This window comes from Podarcis erhardii (genome assembly GCF_964252035.2).
Source record: "Podarcis erhardii genome assembly, chromosome: 1".
Taxonomy (NCBI): domain Eukaryota; kingdom Metazoa; phylum Chordata; class Lepidosauria; order Squamata; family Lacertidae; genus Podarcis; species Podarcis erhardii.
In genome coordinates this window covers 93,673,678-93,691,902 of record NC_138497.1, presented here as the reverse complement: position 1 = coordinate 93,691,902, position 18,225 = coordinate 93,673,678, and the positions used below count along the sequence as shown (strand labels likewise).

The window sequence follows — 18,225 nt, the reverse complement described above, 5'->3', positions numbered from 1 at the left end:
GTAGCTGAACCCGTGGGATTGAACTCCTTGTGCATCACATGATGTGTGGGGAGTTCTGTCCTGCTTTCTGCAGCTGATCCAGTTGTGACTCTACCTGCCCCACAAATGACATCACATATGATATCAGGTGTGAGGCAGGTGTGCCTGGTTTGGGAAAAACAGCCTCATGGGCAAAATGGTGAGGCTTGGGAGGCCAGACTTGGTCCACAGGCTGGAGCTTTTCCATCACTGACTAGTGATTTATGACCTCAGATTTTGTATTCCACATTCCAGAGCAATGAAAGGTAAATGTTTATGAGCAAATGGTTTCTCATACATCGCATAACATATTCTTTGCCGCCAACAAATCTGGGTTTTTCTACTTCAGCTAAACCATTTTGAAAGATGGTTTCCAAATAGTCAAATAACAAGCAGTTAGGTTGTCAAATAAGAAAGCAGTTCAAATGCTGACATTTTCCAAATTTAGGATTTGATGAATTTCTGGATTACATAAATATGTAAAATTCTAAATACGTAATTAGCCAGTCCTTGCTTCAAAGCTTGATGGGAGTCTGATTAGGCTGAAAATCCTTACAGTGCTCTAAAAAATTTTTGTGCAGGCAGAGGTAGTATGAAAAGCCTGCACCTCATGCTGCACATAATTTAAACTTTCTCCTTGTCTGTTTAGAATAGGGTGATGTTTGACTGTGATTCATCTGTCGTATTGAGAAGTACTTACAAGCTTAATTTAACCACTTGGAAGAACATTGCTAGATTTTTATTATCTTACAGTTTATTGCTATCTTTTATTATGTCAGTGCCTGGTATGATAGATGATCTCCCCCCTTTCCACCCCAACCAAAGAAAAAATCTGGTCCAGTGATTTTAGATAGTTCTGTAATGGACGCAGGTGAAGGCAGCAGCTTAAAAGAGGCACAGCATTGTCACAAGTTGTATCTGTCTCCTTTTGTAATAGGCACCAGCTAATCAGCCCTCCTGTTCATCAAACAGCTTCATAATTGTGCTTGTGTAGGAAGCAAAATGCAACCCTTCTAACCGTGCAATAAAAAAGGGGGGGAGCAAAAAGGGAGAGGTTGGCGTGGTTAGTCATTGCTAAAAAAGCAATACACAAGCCATTTCTCACTGTCTTCTTTTAAAAAAGAAACCACTTAGAAGCCTAGTTGGTGCAATGATAATGATGCATATTTGAGCTGCTATTTGTCTGTGTCTCAGATTTCTCTCTAGGGATTGAATTGGGGAGCATTTTGATGAGGCGAAATTAACAGCAGGGAAGCCTTTTAGTTTTACAGAACTCAAACATCTGAATTCTAGAAATGTATCCTTGTTATCTCCTTGCATGGGAAATTTGAGTGCTGTGGTGGGGTGGGCCACAAACAAAAACCTATTGGAGGAAGATGTACGGGAAGCAAGTGAAGGAAAATATGCTCCCCTGAACTCTCCAGGTTAAAACTTAATATCGGAAGATAATCTCCAAGATCCCAAACTCACTGGTCAGCCAAATACCATTTAGAGTTAATTTAGTTGGGAGTTGATGATTCCTGAACAGCTCCTGTAGAGTAGATAAATGTTTGTAGATCCCAGAGGGTCACAAGATTCAGTACAAGCCAAACTCTGATGGCTCCAAAAGGTGATTAGACAAATTCATGGAGGAGGAGAGTATCCATGAATGCTAGTCATGATTACTATGCATTATGTCCAGTATCAGAGGCAGTAACAGTTGCTGGGGAATCATGAGCAGGAAAGTGCTGTTTAGCTTGGGTCCTGTTTGTGAGTTTTCCATAGGCATTGTGAACTCAGAATGGTGAACTAGATAGGTCTTTGATCTGATCCAGCTGGGCTTTAATGTTCAAATCTCTGGTGCCTTTGGAAGTTTGAAGACATTTGCCACTGTTATTGACTACTGTACAATTCACTGCTGCAGTTGTACCTATTGTCCATCTAAACATAATAAGAGGTGACATGAAGATAAAACTCAATTCTAGCTAGAATCTTGGAAGCAAAACAGGTTATTTCAAAATGTATGTTTATATATCCATTTATTCTGAGATCAGAATCGAATGTTTTGTTTTGTTTTGCACACCATTCTTTCTGGTTCTGATTTAGAAACCATTATTTTAATCAGGGAGCAGCAAGTCAGTATGACAAGTTAGCCAAGCAATTATGCATTTAGCCTTTCTGCTCCGAAAATTACCTAGAGTAAGACAGATGTTCAGTGATCTGGCATGTCAGCTTTTGTACTTTCTAATGTGTATTGTTCTTTAGTGTGCAAGATATTTATCCAGAATCCTGATTTCAAACATCTTGCTTTCTCTTTTTTGACCAGCTTTTTCCAGCTCCACTCCAGACTCTCTCAAGGAAGATTGTTCAGTCCAGGACCAACAACACCATAGTTGGGGTCTTTACCATTGTATTGGTTTTCCTCTCAGCCTTTGCCAACATGGTATGTTACACTGGTTGTTACTTTTATTTAGCATCACTGACCTATCAGTGCCCAGAAGCTGTAGGGTACAACAGAAAGCATAGCTCCTTGTGTATGTGTGACCAATAAAATAAAAGTAGGCGTGGGCTCAGTAATTTTCCTAATCGTTCTAACCAGTCATGGTTACAACTTAATGTCTCCAGTGCGTTGGCCAATATTATGTCTTTAAAATAGACAGGATCAGAGCAGTGCTAATTGTTTCACCTGTAAATGGAGCACTTCCTGTTTTCTCTTTTCCTTGCCTTTCTTTTTGTTAATCTCTTCCTTTCTGCCAGTTCACTTGCAGCACTGTGGATCTCCGTGATTGTGTGGCTGCAGAGTATAACATCACCCCACGTGAGGTGAACATGTGCCATATTAGCTACTCTGCCTCCAATTACAGCCTGGGGACAGTACAAGGATTATGTGCCAGCTCCCAGCCAAGCTGCAATTTCCCAGAGGTGGGTGTGTTTAAGTTTTAAAATTCATACAAACTATAAGTGGCCCTGTTTTATGCTGAATGAGACAGTTAATCACTTAGCCCACTGTTGTCTGTTTCAGCTGTTTTCCGCTCCTCTCCATTGTCTTCAGGTAGAGAACTTTTTCCAGGTAGAGATTCTTACTAGCCCAGCTACTTAAAGGTAAAGGGTAAAGGGACCCCTGACCATTAGGTGCAGTCGCGAACGACTCTGGGGTTGCGGCACTCATCTTGCTGTAGAGGCCGAGGGAGCCGGCGTTTGTTCGCAGACAGCTTCTGGGTCATTTGGCCAGCATGACTAAGCTGCTTCTGGCAAACCAGAGCAGCGCACGGAAACGCCATTTACCTTCCCGCTGGAGAGGTACCTATTTATCTACTTGCACTTTGACGTGCTTTTGAACTGCTAGGTTGGCAGGAGCTGGGACCGAGTAACAGGAGCTCACCCCATCGCGGGGATTCGAACTGCTGACCTTCTGATCGGCAAGCCCTAGGCTTTGTGGTGTAACCCACAACGCCACCTGCGTCACTTAGCCCAGCTACTTAAGATCCTTTAAATGAGAGATTACAGGTTTCAGACCTAAGGCCGTCTGCATACAATATCCTTTTGCCACTGATAATGTGTCAAACCAATTCTACACTGAATTCTCAGCTTTACCACTCCAGACTGTAAATGGGATAGTGTTATTATTCAATGCTGCTACCACACCAGGTTTAATGTAGCTGCAGTTTTATACACGCTTACCTTGGGGGTTGGTCCCACTGAGGTCAATGACACTTGCTTCTGAGTAGACATGTAAAGAATCACACTGTTCTGATTCGCTCCTTTATAATTAAATACCTAAACAAACTTTTAAAAAGTGGGATCAGGGAGTGGCATTTGAAAAATATAAGTCTTGATCTGAGGTGGTTTCTATGAGTTCGCAATGCCACCTTCATTATGCATCTTATGTAGAATTGACTTTGGAGCAGCTGACAGCTGTCACACAAAATTACAAGTTAATTAAAACAAAGATGCATTAAACACGTATGCATATATGATGTATGTACATTCAAATAGGCGTGCATGCACATACCTTACAAAATAAAAGGTGGACTTTTAACTGCCAGAGGACTAAACTGCTGCTGAGGCTTGGTGGGTCAGGCATTGTGTGGGCCTGCTGGAAGCCCAGCTAGACAAATGTGTCAGTCCCAGTATAATGATCCATTGAAGGATGTTCAGTGGCACACTGGACCTAAGGTACCCTCAACCAAAGTTGTTCAGAGCCTTATATTAACTGAAATGTGACATAGCAAAAGAAGAATAATTAAAATAAGTTGATGTGTAACCTCATTCTTGCAGCACTGCTTAATTGATGTTTGATGTGCTTTACTGATTTGACTCCCATTTGTTCTCTCTTCCTTCCTCCCTCCACTCTTTTTTTTTTCTCCTCTTCCGCTTCCCAATCCCTCCTCTCGCAGTATTTTACCTACAGTGTCTTACTGAGCCTCCTGGCCTGCTCTGTGTTCCTTCAGATCAGTTGCATTGGGAAACTCATTTTGATGTTGATTATTGAATTTACATATGTCCTTATTGTGGAAGTGCCAGGGCTTACCCTCTTCGATAATGCAGATCTTCTGGTCACAGCCAATGCCATGTAAGTTACCCTTAAACCTTTGTAAGTTGTTTTTATATATATAAACCGAGAGAAAGGTCACCAAGTGGAAGTTTTAGTAAAGCAGGTGAGGAAGTAGACTGTTTCTGGACTATACCATTTCGGAGTACCAGTAGGTTCTCACATGACTGGACACACTTCAGTTTAAAAAAGTAAAACTTGCACATAGGAGTTTAAGAAGTCAAGGGTTTTTTGCCTAGCCAGTTTTTTATGTGTACGGTTTTATTGTTTTATGGGAGGGGCATTCAGTCATGTGAGGCCCCTACCCAGGGTCTAGAGTGGAATAGTCCAGAAACAGGTTTACCGCATCATTTGCTGCTTGGGAAAACCAAGTCAATGAGTCCATGAAAACAATTTTATGTAAACAGAAAGAGTGTGCAGCATCAACAAGTGAGATAACACTGGAAGTCATTTGAGAACCCTCTATTAGTTCTTGCTCTTGGTTCTATTTTGCTGGTATCTACAATTTGAATGTCATAATCTGCATGACTGTTGCGCTCTCAGCTAAGGACCAAACATGTATATTTTGCATCAAGTAGGAGGCTAGTGCCTTAGTTGTGTTGAATGCTAACACATATCTTCCTTTTTAAACATATTTACTCATTAAACATTTTTCATTGTAGGAGTTTGGCTTGTTCACTAATAAGCAACACTACTTTTATTGGCATTATTTGTATGCCTTATGATTTCCTTAATTCCCTTAAAACATACCAAACAACCAATTGGATGAGATCTTTTCTTAAGTTAATAAAACAACACAAGAAAGAAAGAAAAAAAGGCCATTCTGGTTGAACCACAGCTGTGCCCTTCTCCATTTTGGATTGCTTAATTCTGATTAATCCACTCAGGTGTGATTTCTGCCCTTCATATAAAAAAGAAAATTGATAGCAAATTAGGGGCAGTCATTTGAAGGGATAATCTCAAAACAAAACATCCTTTAGGCATTTTATACTGCATGGAATTTTGATAAGCCAGGAGCAGACTGAATTAGAGCACTTAAAAGCAATTATTTGCATCACCTCACAATCAAGATATCAGTAAAAAGGTGGAGTAAATAAGCATCTTTTTCCCAGAAATAAATTTAGGAGCTTCAGTCTTACCACTCATTAAATTAGCTTTGCTTGCTCTGAAAGCTCCATTTATTGTTAGTCTTACTGTGTGGTGAACCACTTACTGCTCATGGGAAGTATTTAGTACATATGCAGCCGCCACAGTCTAGGTGCAGATCTCTTCCAGATGCAGGGAATATTATCCTATATTAAATTAACTGGGCATCTGTCTGATCCATCTAATTATTCTGTATATGACATGCACACTAATTAGCAAGATGCACAGATGCTTCTTTTCTCACACCCCTATACAAATTTACCAAAAACATAAGACAAGAAAAGGCTGGTGGTAAAACCTAGAGTGCTCCTGCCAGCCAAAAAGAATTGCAACCATGCAAACAGGCCTGGTGTCAAACTTCAGGGGGCCCTCAGCATAGTCCAGCTGATGCCCCTGTTCCTGTCACACTGGAGCTCCTAGAGCTCTCATCCTCCTCCTTGTGGCAGCAGCTATGCCGCCAGTCCCTTTCCTCCTCTTCCTTAAAAACACACAATACAGTCATACCTTTGTTTTCAAACAGCTTGGTTCTCGAATGTTTCGGCTCCCAAACACCACAAACCTGAAAGTGAGTGTTCTGGTTTGTGAATTATTTTTGGAAGCCAAACCTCCAATGGGGCTTCGAATTGCAATCAGAAGCCATGCCTTGGTTTCCAAACGTTTTGGAAGTCTAATGGATTCCGTTCAACTTCCAAGGTATGACTGTAGTGGCTAATTGAGTGGTAGCTTCTCGCCACCTTGGGATGAAGAAGAGTCCTTGAGAGCCAGGAATTCTGGGTAAACTGATTGTGCTGCTGCTGTGGTTTGCCATGGCATCTAGGAAAACTCTTTTTTTTTTTTTTTAGAATTTTTTTTTTAATCTAAATTTGAAAGGCCTTTTTTAGCAAACTGCAGCAACAGCACTGGCATTTTCCAGGTCACCTTTCTCAGAGTTCAAGAGAGGCAGCAGGCTATGCAGTTACCATGGATGGGAGCCAAGTTGGTCCCCAAGAAGTGTCTGCATATATCCGCCTGGATCTCATGTTGAGACCCATGATGGACCTTTCGAAGCCCTGGGGCCATCAACCAGTGCCCAGCTAGGCTAACTGCTGGCGCCAGGCCTTCCTGCAGGAGCCATGTGGGGTCTGAATTTCAGCTGGAAGACGACAGCTGCTTTTAAGCAAGTTCTACTGACTCAGTGAGTCAGTAAGAAAGATAGATATAACAGAGTTAACGTGGAAAAGCAGTTTTTGAATTGTCACTGTCGGATTTTATGGTCTGCTTTTACTTTGTTTCTTTTCTAGAGAATACTTTGTTAGGTGACTCATAAACTGAACAAAATAAAAAATAAATTTAAAACGAAAGGGCAGAAGAACTGGAACAGGAGCTATGTTAATTGGATTATAAAGTATCTGGTTCTGCTGGAGTGATCTGGTGATACGACTTGGATAAAAAATTCTGACAAAATACAAGAAAAAAATGTTCAGTGAATAAATATGAAGGAACTAGATTTCAAGGCACTCCCTGCTTCTCCAGTACCATCTAGAATGAGGCAGTAAATTTGCAAACAAAGGGTAGAATCCAGCTTTATGTGGGCAGATTCCAACTTACCACGTTTTATCTCCTCTTTTCTGCAGCCTCACTGCGGAATTCCCTAAGTGCAGAATTCCCTGCACTTGAATCCCCTAATTCAAGTTACGGAATGAATTCTTAACTTGTCCAGGCAGCTTTGTTTTATAACATCCTATTAATGTGCCAATTTCCCTTGACTCCTCACTTCAACGATAATCAAGCTCAAAGTCAAAAAGCGATCCTCTTTCATTGTAGTGAAAGGCAAGTAGAAGAAAATTTTAGGAAGTGGTTATGGCTCCACATAGTGTTCAAAGTGAAAAATAGTAGCACTGATTTTGTGGAGCAGTTGATTATTACACTCAATCCTAAATGTCTTTATTTTAAAATATGTGGCACCCTGAATTCCGTGGAACTCTGTGTAGGTGTATGAACTTTTTTAAAAAGAACGGTGATCTTAACCATGTTCAGAAACATGTTCCATTGAAATTGCAGCAGGACCTGCAATAAAGTGAATGCTTTGAGGCTTTGATTCTAGTGTCACAAGGGGCATTAGGGATCCCTCCTGTTGCTGCAATCCATCATGCATTTCAGAACAATGAACACAGAGACATATAAAACAACTTCCCTGTAATTTAAATGGAGTACTTTGCACACATGTTCATTTGATTAACATCGGGCAAGTGATCCAGAAGAGACATGGACCTTTGAACTGGCTGAAGTATTAGAGAGGCACTTTTGTTTGGATAGCATTGGAGCAGTGAAATGTACACCTTGATTTTAATCCAAAGTCAGCAGTTCCTTGCCAGCTGGGAAGAATACTGAAAAATTAAAAAGGCAGCTTGTGCAACAAATAAACGAAACAGCATAATCATAATAGTAATGAGGAGGAGGAAAATTTTTATATCATATCTCATTAGTGTTCAGACTTCTTCACATATATTATTTCAGTATTCTTTAGAAGATGATTGCTTGATAAGGCAATCTGAGCTCTGAACCAGGGTGTTCCTGGCTCATTGCTTATACTCCTAGCGGTATAAAAGTAAAGGTAAAGGGACCCCTGACCATTAGGTCCAGTCGTGACCGACTCTGGGGTTGCGGCGCTCATCTCACTTTATTGGCCGAGAGAGCTGGCGTACAGCTTCCGGGTCATGTGGCCAGCATGACTAATCCGCTTCTGGTGAACCAGAGCAGCGCACAGAAACACTGTTTACCTTCCTGCCAGAGTGGTACCTATTTATCTACTTGCACTTTGACGTGCTTTCGAACTGCTAAGTCGGCAGGAGCAGGGATCGAGCAATGGGAGCTCACCCCATCGCAGGGATTCGAACCACCAACCTTCTGATCGGCAAATCCTAGGCTCTGTGGTTTAACCCACAGCGGGAAGGCACTAAATGTGGAATTGGGAAGAAAGCAATGGCGTCAGTGATTTATAAATATAGCATAGCAATCTATGTACATTGTCTAAAACATATCTCTTGCTATTTCAGAGTATTTTCCAATGGGACTGAGAATGGAACATGGTGAGTTACTGAGGGGGCAGGTAGCCTGAGGTTGCTTTAAAAAATATTAAGTGGATTCAGCCATTGGTGGGTTTGGGTTGTTGCAGACATAATGTGGCTCATCCTTTAATGGTGCTTAAGGGATATGGGATGGGCACACCCCTCTCTTCTCAAACACAAGTCCCCTCCCTTGCTGTCTGAAGCACTGTTAACCATTTTGAATGCTTGCCAGAGTTTGAATTTGAAACAAACTTGAAATGCAAATTAATGTCAATCACAGTTAGTAGCACTGCTACCTAGCCTTCGTTGTATTCAAGGGTAAGAAGAATTTGACCTCATAAAGGCAGGGAGAGTGTGAGAAAAGAATAGAATCTAGTGGTCTCTCACAAATCCCCTATGATTTAGTAATGGAATGAATTGACTCTGCTGTGGCCCTTTGTCTCCCTTCCTTGCCTAAGAGGCAGTTTTGATACAGTGTGCCTCACTTCTAGAGCCATTGAAGCACACAAAAAATAAAGATTGATGGGGCGGCCTCGTGCAAAGTAAAAGATGGCCACCTGGACTTTGCTGTTCACGCTGCATCAAAAGCAAAAACTAAATGATTCAGAGTTGCACAGAATAAAATAGTCAGTGGATTTTATTGGTCAGCAGCTAGAGCCCACCCCTTGATCAGCCTGTTGCTACACAAAGAGGTCAAGAAATTGCTTGCTTTGAATTGTACGTACTCCTCCAGTTTAGCAACTGGCATCCTAGAACTTCCAGAGATTTATATATTTTCTTTTCCTGCATAGTCCTCCAAGTGTGTCCAGGGTGGCCTTGAAGATTGTGACTCCCGTAGTTATCACTGTTTTTGTCTTGGCGGTGTATCTTCATGCGCAGCAAGTGGAATCCACAGCAAGACTTGATTTCCTCTGGAAGCTTCAGGTGTGTGTTTTTGAGTGTAATGTTAAAATGCCATTTATAATCAGCAAACAGTTGCTATTCACGCTGTTAATGTGTTATCGTACTGTGCTCATAAATTATATCGAGCTAGAAGCACTGGCACAAAGGAAACTCCTATGGTATCAATTTTAGCTGAGGATCACAAAGATTGTGCTCTTAGTTTTGTTTTATATTGTATTGTAAAGAATACTGTCCATGCATGTGTGTATCCATCCCATGCATATAGTTTGGACGGAGGCACCCTTAGTGTGTGCAAAATCACATTCTGTTGCTAGCATGTATTGATGGGTTACATCTTAGACATTATACCAGTGGTTCCCAGCTTCTTCTTGCACCACCCATGCACCACTTCTTCTTGCTTCTTCCCATGCACCACCTAAGCAACTCTAAAATCCTGATGCCCATGACATATAATTACGGTATTGTTCAAAAAGTGAACTCCTATTCATGAGGAGGAAGCCTAAAAGACCATTAACTGTTAATAACTCATTCTCGAATTAACCCCCCCCCCCAATTAAATTGCCCCCCCTAAGCAACTCTAAAATCCTGATGCCCTCCCCCATGACATATAATTACGGTATTGTTCAAAAAGTGAACTCCTATTCATGAGGAGGAAGCCTAAAAGGCCATTAACTGTTAATGACTCATTCTCGAATTATTAACAGTTAATGGCCTTTTAGGCTTCCTTAAAAATCTTAAAAATCAAATTGCCCCCCTGCGGGGCATGTGCCCCATGTTGGGAACCACGGCCTTATACAATAGATGCGCAACTTATGCAAGAGTTATTTTCCAGGGATAGCACACAAAGCCAAAATCGCATAGTCAAAACAACCCTTTAAAAACAATTAAAGTCTATCCAGCCACCTCTGCTCTGTCTCCAAAAGCTGCACACATACTCTCAAGGCCTCTACACCTTGCACCAGGGTTAATGCAATGGCAGGTGTGATTGCTGACATTTTCCCCCTGCTCTCCCACCCCCTTATGGTATCTCCCCTCGCCCCTTTCTTCCAGTCAAGTCCATAGAGCTGCAACCGCTCAAGCTAAACACACAAAAGTTGTGTGTCCACTGTTTATGCTTCCAGTCCATTTGCCACATAAATGAACCTGACTTGCAGGCTGCATCTTTTTCTCTCTCCTCCTCTCTCCCTTTTCAGGCTACTGAAGAAAAGGAGGAAATGGAGGAATTGCAGGCCTACAACAGACGCCTTCTCCATAACATCTTGCCAAAGGATGTGGCAGCCCACTTCCTTGCACAGGAACGGAGGAATGATGAGCTCTATTACCAGTCATGCGAGTGTGTGGCTGTCATGTTTGCTTCCATCAGCAACTTCTCAGAATTCTATGTAGAGTTAGAGGCCAACAATGAAGGAGTGGAATGCTTGAGGCTTCTCAATGAAATCATTGCTGACTTTGATGAGGTGAGCAAGTTTTCTTTTTTTTTAAAAAAGAGTTAAACCTCAGTGTGGTCTAGTTCATGTTTAACTGATTCCTGCATTGCAGGGGGTTGGACCAGATGGCCTTTGGAGTCCCTTCCAACTCTACAATGCTGTGAATCTATGACTGACCCTTTTGTATTGTCCTGATGCACACAACACCAGTCGTCTCTGACACTTGTGTTTTATGTGCTAGGTTTCTTTCATATGCCAGAGGTATCAATAGAAATACAGTACTACACTTTTTTTTTTTTTCTATATCTCAGTACTACACTTTTCTTTCCTAGAAGTACTATATACTGAAAGGTGCTGCTGAGCCTTTGCAATACACTCCTAAATAAACTCTTCATCCATGGCTATGGGTAGGACCCAGAAAGCTACCTGGCTTGCAAGCCTTCCTCAGCTCATAGATCTAGTTTCCTAGTTCTTGGTATCCTAGTCTTTTGACTTATTTTCCTGGTCAACAGCTGTTTTAATCACCTCATGCTCTGCTCCCATGGATCTGTGTAAGTGCAGCAGTCGAAACAATAATTTGTCCAGGTCAGCTGAAATGGTCTCATGCTTGTGCAGAGGCTCCTAGGAAAGTTCTACCTCCTCTATGGTTACCAGTTACAGTGGCACTGGCCACTGTTGCTTTTATTACTCAGAAATCTATGATTAAAAGTGCAAATGGTCCTAACTCAGTCACCTGACAGCAAGTACTGATACACTCATGCCAGGACGTGATGTAGATCCAAACTGAAAGGGCATTGCATCCCGTGACCTGACATCCTAGTGCAAATCTTATTTTTCTTTCCTTATCAATTTGAAGAAGCAAAAATAGGGTCTAAGACACCATCATGTCTCTGTGCAGGATCAAAACAGTTCATGAACTTTCTTTTCATATGGGAAGCACATTAGAACATGTGTTATGCAAGCTACAGTGTGCATGATCATATCTGGGTCTTATACAGATCACTCAAACAGTGTATATTGATTTACACGTGTCCTTTTCAATAACTTCGTTCCTTTGTTGCCTCTGCAGATTATAAGCGAAGACCAGTTCCGACAGCTGGAAAAGATCAAAACTATAGGCAGCACATATATGGCTGCTTCAGGCCTCAATGATTCCACCTATGACAAAGTGGGCAAGTCACACATCAAGGCCCTGGCTGACTTTGCAATGAGGTTAATGGATCAAATGAAATACATCAATGAGCATTCGTTCAACAACTTCCAGATGAAAATAGGTAAATGCCTTTGTTATGGTGTTATGGTGTTATGCTTCTGGATTATTTCCTCTGTGGTTAAAAGTGCAAATGCCACGTGTTAATTGGTGCTGCCTCTACTGAATTAAATTAGCACTTAATGGAGTATTCTTGATCTGCAGTGTTGGTTGTGTTTCCTGCAGAAATTTGACCCCATTACATAACATTCCCAACTGGAGGTTAGTAGCCAATTGAACATGGGAAGATCTAAAGCCAAACAAAATTAGCTTTCTGCCCACATTAGTGCTTTAGAAAGGACATGGCTGTTACAACTGTTTTGTAGAACACTGGAAAACTGTTTTTCCTATTTGAATCTGAAATGGATAAATGCACACACACTTGAAGTGGAGGCAGAGCAAGAGCTCTTTCAACCTGATCCTGTAAGGCCAATCAGCATGCATGCAGGTGCTTGACACTGGGTTCCTTCATTCTTACTTATTTTATTTTTGTTTTTAAGTTTGTAATCATTCATCTTGTTTTTATTATTGCTTGTAAGCCGCTCTGAGCCCGGCCTTGGCTGGGGAGGGCGGGGTATAAATAAAATATTATTATTATTATTATTATTATTATTATTATTATTATTATTATTACTGGATTCCTAGAGCCATCACCATTGCTTGGGATGAACTGAGTCAAGCACCCGTACGTCTTTCCACTCAGTCAAAACCGACAAGGCCATCCATCTTGCATTCAGGCCCCTTTTTTGAAGCTGACCACTGTGAGAAAAGTATGCTGGACTACATGGGCCTTTGGGCCTGATCCAGCAAGTCACTTCTTATATGCTACATTTTTATCTCTTTCACTGGGAATGCCTCAGGTTCAGTCAGTTGATTCACAAGGATGTCTGGAGTGAGGCTTCTTACTCCAGGTATGCTCCATGCTCCACAGACCAACTAAGCTTAGAATGTAATGTGTAAATTGAGAACGTCTGCCAAAGAAGCAGATTTTATAACATTTTTTATAGATCATTTTTTTTGAGTGTAGAGCATGAGTGTTCTTGGCACACTGTTACTCATCTTCATAATTCTGGATATCAAGATACAGTATACTGATATCAAGTAAAAAATAAGCTCCAGTGAGTTTTCTGAGAAGCAGTTAGATAGTGTAGGACAGGGGTTCCCAAACTGTGGTCCCTAAGCTTCATTCAGATGGTCTGAGGTGTGCCTGTGAAGAACACTTGCCGTATGACTTCTATGGAATTCAAATTGTAATACAATAAAATTATATATGCATGCAATAAAAATCCTACAGCATCTAGCGTGGTGCATTGCAATTGCTACAACAGGCAGAGAAATCATCAGTGTAGGATATTTATATGCAGATATCACAAATTTCAAAGCCTACAAATCTTTGATATCACAGATTTCAAAGACCAGGGAAGGTAGCACTGGATAAATTTACCTCACTCTCAACTGGTAATCTTTCAAAGTCTTAGGAGTGCTACACACTTTACAGCCACCATATGGAGTCTGCTTTAAAACTTTGTTCATTTATAATAATACCTGATCATAGAATCATGGCACGTTTTGTCATATAGCCCTCAAAAGGTTGGCCATTCAAAAATTAGCTATGGTCAATTTATGCCTGGGGAGGAATCAGATAGTTGCAGTGCTCCTGCATATGTGATCTGGTAGTGATAACTTATAAGATGTACTTTATACACTCATGTCTAATTCCATACTATTTCTTTGCTAGGGCTCAATATTGGCCCAGTAGTAGCTGGGGTCATAGGCGCACGTAAGCCCCAGTATGATATTTGGGGGAATACTGTGAATGTAGCTAGCCGAATGGACAGCACAGGAGTGCCCGACAGGATTCAGGTGAGTCTTCTTGGCACCTCTCCTCCCTAAAACTTTTTTTTCTCTCCTATGAGTATTTACACAAGCCACTAGTAGAAGTGAGAAGTAATCTATATGTACATTTTATGTATTCTACTTGGGGGTAGATATTTACCACCCCAAGCAAAAACTTTTAACCAAGCATACAAAATATGGCAGCTGACACATGAAGTCACTTCAGATCCATGTAACTTGTCCTCCTTTCTTACTTTACATATTTCATGTTTTATCCAGCTTAGTGATTCATCTCTGTGTTGGGGGTAGGGGGTGAAATATGAAGGAATCTATGTTATCATGTAACATGGAGTACAGAACAGAGCTCCTTGTGAACCTCTGCATCTGTTTCTTCTTTTGTAAAACCCCCTGAGTATTTTCATGTTGTTCTTGCTGAGCGATAACCAGAAGATGGGATAATTCACCTTGCTCTGATCCAGAGATACATACCTATGTGATACTGTGCTTTGAACACTTAGCCACCTAGTACATTATTCACGCAGTTATAGTCCACACTGTTTATTATCTCTTTGAGAGAGATGGCCCAATTTCGAGCTAACATGGATCATGCTCACAGGGTGGGAAGAGAATGGGAAACTTGATCCAGTCTCTTGTCCTCTACAACAGGTGATTGGCATTGTCAAAGCTGAAAAACAAGATACTGAGAGAAACCAAAATTGATAGATTCACCTATTCCTTCTCCTTACTCACATGTCTCTGACTTGCCATTGTCCTTTTAGGAGCCCAAGGGGACGTGTGAATACTATGAGTCTTTCTCCGAAATGATCTGAAATTCACTTTTAATGTCATCAGCCCTTTTTCTTATGGGTGCAATCATAGTAATTTTTAGTGAAATGACAGTGCTTCTTCCATCAGCGCTGCTTGAGAATACCAGACTTGTGTTGAATTGTGTCAATTGCAATTTATTCAACTCTTTTCTGATCCATTCTTTTTAAAACTCCACAGGTGACCACAGACATGTACCAAGTTTTAACAGTCAACAACTATCAACTAGAATGCCGAGGGGTTGTTAAGGTCAAAGGTAAAGGAGAAATGACCACCTACTTCCTAAACGAAGGCCCCCCACTGGCAAGTTAACAGCAGTGGGCAAGAATGACTCAAGAATGGCTCAGTTTGATTTAAATACGAGTTGGTAAAAAAAATCTGCTGCTGCTTAGCAGCGAATCTAATACCAAGGCACAGTTGAGTATTTCATATGATGCCTTCCTAGCAGGAGTGTGTGCAAGAAGTGGGGGAGGGGGGGGACACAGTTTGGGCTATGTGGCACACCATTCGGAAGTTACCTAGCACTGCTGTGGATTTTTTCTAGGTTGAGTGTAAATGAATTGACCAAAGATTTTTTGCTGAATGGAATTCGAAATGAAGACGTGGATTTGAGATCTTCAGTGAGGCTGCTACACAGGACTTAAGATATTTAAGTATTTATTTGAAGCAACACAATGTTTTTTACTTGGTTGAAAGAAAGTTTGATTCATTGCAACAAAAGGACAAAAAGGAACAGCATTACTCTGGAAAGGCTGTGCAGTCTCGTAGTATTTCTGGTCTATGCTGTTAACTCCTTGAAGTGTGCCACTGTTCTCTTATTAGCTGTTTGAGTGGACTTTTGAAATTAAAAACACCACCCACGATTGCTCTACAAAAAGGGCCTTTTTTAATGACATCACCAGTAATGGTTTTTTAATGGAAAAGATGCCTTGTTATGTACTCTTGCCATCCCTACCCTTACACAGATAGGAGGTTCCTTCTTTTTACCAGAACTGATATACTGAAAGCGAAAGGAGAGAAATAGTTCTTAAGGTGAGGGGGAAATGATGCTTCAAGCATATTTATTAAATGAGGAGGCCTTCTCACTTCTGTTCAGCATATTTTGGTTTACACATGAAAGACTAGCTGCCAACGTGAAACACATGGAGAAACACAAGGAGATTTCTCTGAAATGTGTAGGGTTGTTGGTTTTGAGGTGCAGTTTTTTGTATTTTTTAATATGGAAGATTATGAGATCTAAGAAATACACCAAAATTCTATATTTTGAACGTTCTGTGTATTAAACGGTTGCCCCAATGGAGCAACAGCGATCTATGTGTAGCTCTGTTGTAGTGAAGTTCACAGAACAGCTGTTTGAAGGAGACTCATATCCAGAACTGAGCACCCAGCAAAGCACCTGTCAACTGTTAGGCAGGACAAGAGCAGGGGCACCTTGACACAATCCTGAATCCCTTATCAGGCAGTCAGCCCTTGACACAGAAGCTGATAGTCACTGTTAGGAAGAAGGGAACGGGCACCCAGGCTGAGTTCAAGCACTTCTGTTTCCCTGTCGGAAGGTTGATCAGGGCTATGGGATATTTCTGCCCTGCAGCTCTGTTTGTCTCCATGAGTCCAGCAATGGGTGTGAAGTCTTCTGCTGAGCTCAGAGTTCTTTGGATCGGACGCCAGGTACATTGGGAGGTGTATATAAGCTATAGAATTGTTTGATATTCTTTTCATTATCTATGAGTTGCAGACTTGGCAGTTTTCAAATAAATATTGTACAGTCCAGAAAACAAGCTGAAGTAATAATAATAATGCAGGGGCTCAAGTTTGATTTTTTAAAGAGGAAATAAAGTGAGGAAAACCTACAGTTAGACAAAGATGAAATAGGAAGAATGAGAACAGCTGTGCTCATTCCTAACGTCAGAAGGAGCTGAATGCAATAGGTAAATTGTGTATTCAAAATTCTGAAAGTTATTTGACCAAGGGTATTATGCCTGAGGCCACTTCAAGTGTGCCTCTGGACAGTAGCATAAGAGGAACAACAATCAAATCAAGAATTTCTTTTTGAAAGAATGTTTACATATTATGTAACAACTGTCGGTACAAGTAAGTGCCGCTGAATATTACCTAGAAATTTTACTCTTCTGGATTGATATTGTGGGAGCTGAATTCCATTTCATATATTATGAATTTCAGTTTGAAGACTTTGGCAAGTTTTTTTCCATAATAAAACATATGTATTGATTGATTCTCTAAAGATAATGATGTGGCCTATCCTGCTGAACAATACTTATTTTTTAAACAAGAGGGGGACTGTTAATAAATGTATAAGTGAGTTAAACACATTTTCAACTTTTAAAATCAAGGTCCCCTTCATATTTTATTAAAAAGTATAAAAGCATAAAAACCTATATTTTTATATTTCAGTAGGGGAAAACTTTTGATATTGAATTTGGCAATTTCAAAAATGACTCAAACATTTTGACACATACTTTTTCCACTCTTCTCAGGGCAGAATTTCCATTACCTAATGATTACCCAGCACTGGCAATTATGACATTGGAGAGGGGGCGGGGGTTAGTGTCACCTTTGACCAAAAAATAAGGTAAAATCCATGGTTTCAGTGATATGTGTAATATTGCTATTAAACTGTTTCAGACTAGTGTGTCAGTAGCATCCCACTTTCCTTTCATCCCCTCCCTTTCTAATAGGGCACACCCTTGGATAGTATAGTTGCCTGATTCCTAGAAAACTGCCAAGTCTGTCCTTGTACTATATTTTTGAACCTTTTCAAGAAATGCCATTTGATTTGCAAAGGTCTTTATTTACACAGTACTGCAGCTTGTTCTTCATCACCTTCCACCCTTCATTCTTACCGTCATTTACCACTTCCAAATTTTAATTAATAGCACAATATAGGATCATTTTGTTTTAGGTTTGCCTCCTGCTTTGAAATGTGCATTCTTAACATTTGAGCAGACCACCTTGCGCAATTGTGTTGTCAATTCAGTTTTCAGTTACCTGTATCTCTGACTGTGATTGATGACTGTGTCAGGATCATTTCAAGGGGTATGCAGTCTTTTTTCTGGCTCTTGCAAAAGGTGATACAGTTATGATTTCCCATGGAAATTGCAATCTGTTTAAGTAATTTAACAATTATATTAAAACACTGTTTCACTTGTGAATGTTTCTATTTATTCATTAGAGTCTGGTTGGTTTTTTAAAAGCTACAAAATTAAGTAGGAATGTAATTTAATG

General features: G+C 40.6%; 1 protein-coding gene across 6 annotated transcripts in view; it reads left to right on the top strand.

Annotated features, from left to right (window-relative positions):
• Positions 1-18,225, top strand: part of ADCY5 (adenylate cyclase 5) — a 184,855-nt gene that overhangs the window by 164,287 nt on the left and 2,343 nt on the right. For 4 of the 6 annotated variants that reach the window (XR_014158736.1, XR_014158737.1, XR_014158738.1 and 1 more), the window contains 9 exons: positions 2,324-2,440; positions 2,755-2,919; positions 4,395-4,570; positions 8,731-8,763; positions 9,534-9,666; positions 10,839-11,102; positions 12,142-12,346; positions 14,060-14,184; positions 15,163-15,238. Coding sequence is in view for 3 of the 6 variants with exons in the window: in XM_081870719.1 (XP_081726845.1) it covers positions 2,324-2,440; positions 2,755-2,919; positions 4,395-4,570; positions 8,731-8,763; positions 9,534-9,666; positions 10,839-11,102; positions 12,142-12,346; positions 14,060-14,184; positions 15,163-15,238 (1,294 nt within the window). In the remaining 3 variants the exon portion in view is untranslated. Of the gene's footprint in view, positions 1-2,323; positions 2,441-2,754; positions 2,920-4,394; positions 4,571-8,730; positions 8,764-9,533; positions 9,667-10,838; positions 11,103-12,141; positions 12,347-14,059; positions 14,185-15,162; positions 18,153-18,225 lie in introns of those variants that run through there. The other 2 variants (XM_081870721.1, XM_081870720.1) reach the window with 2 other exon arrangements.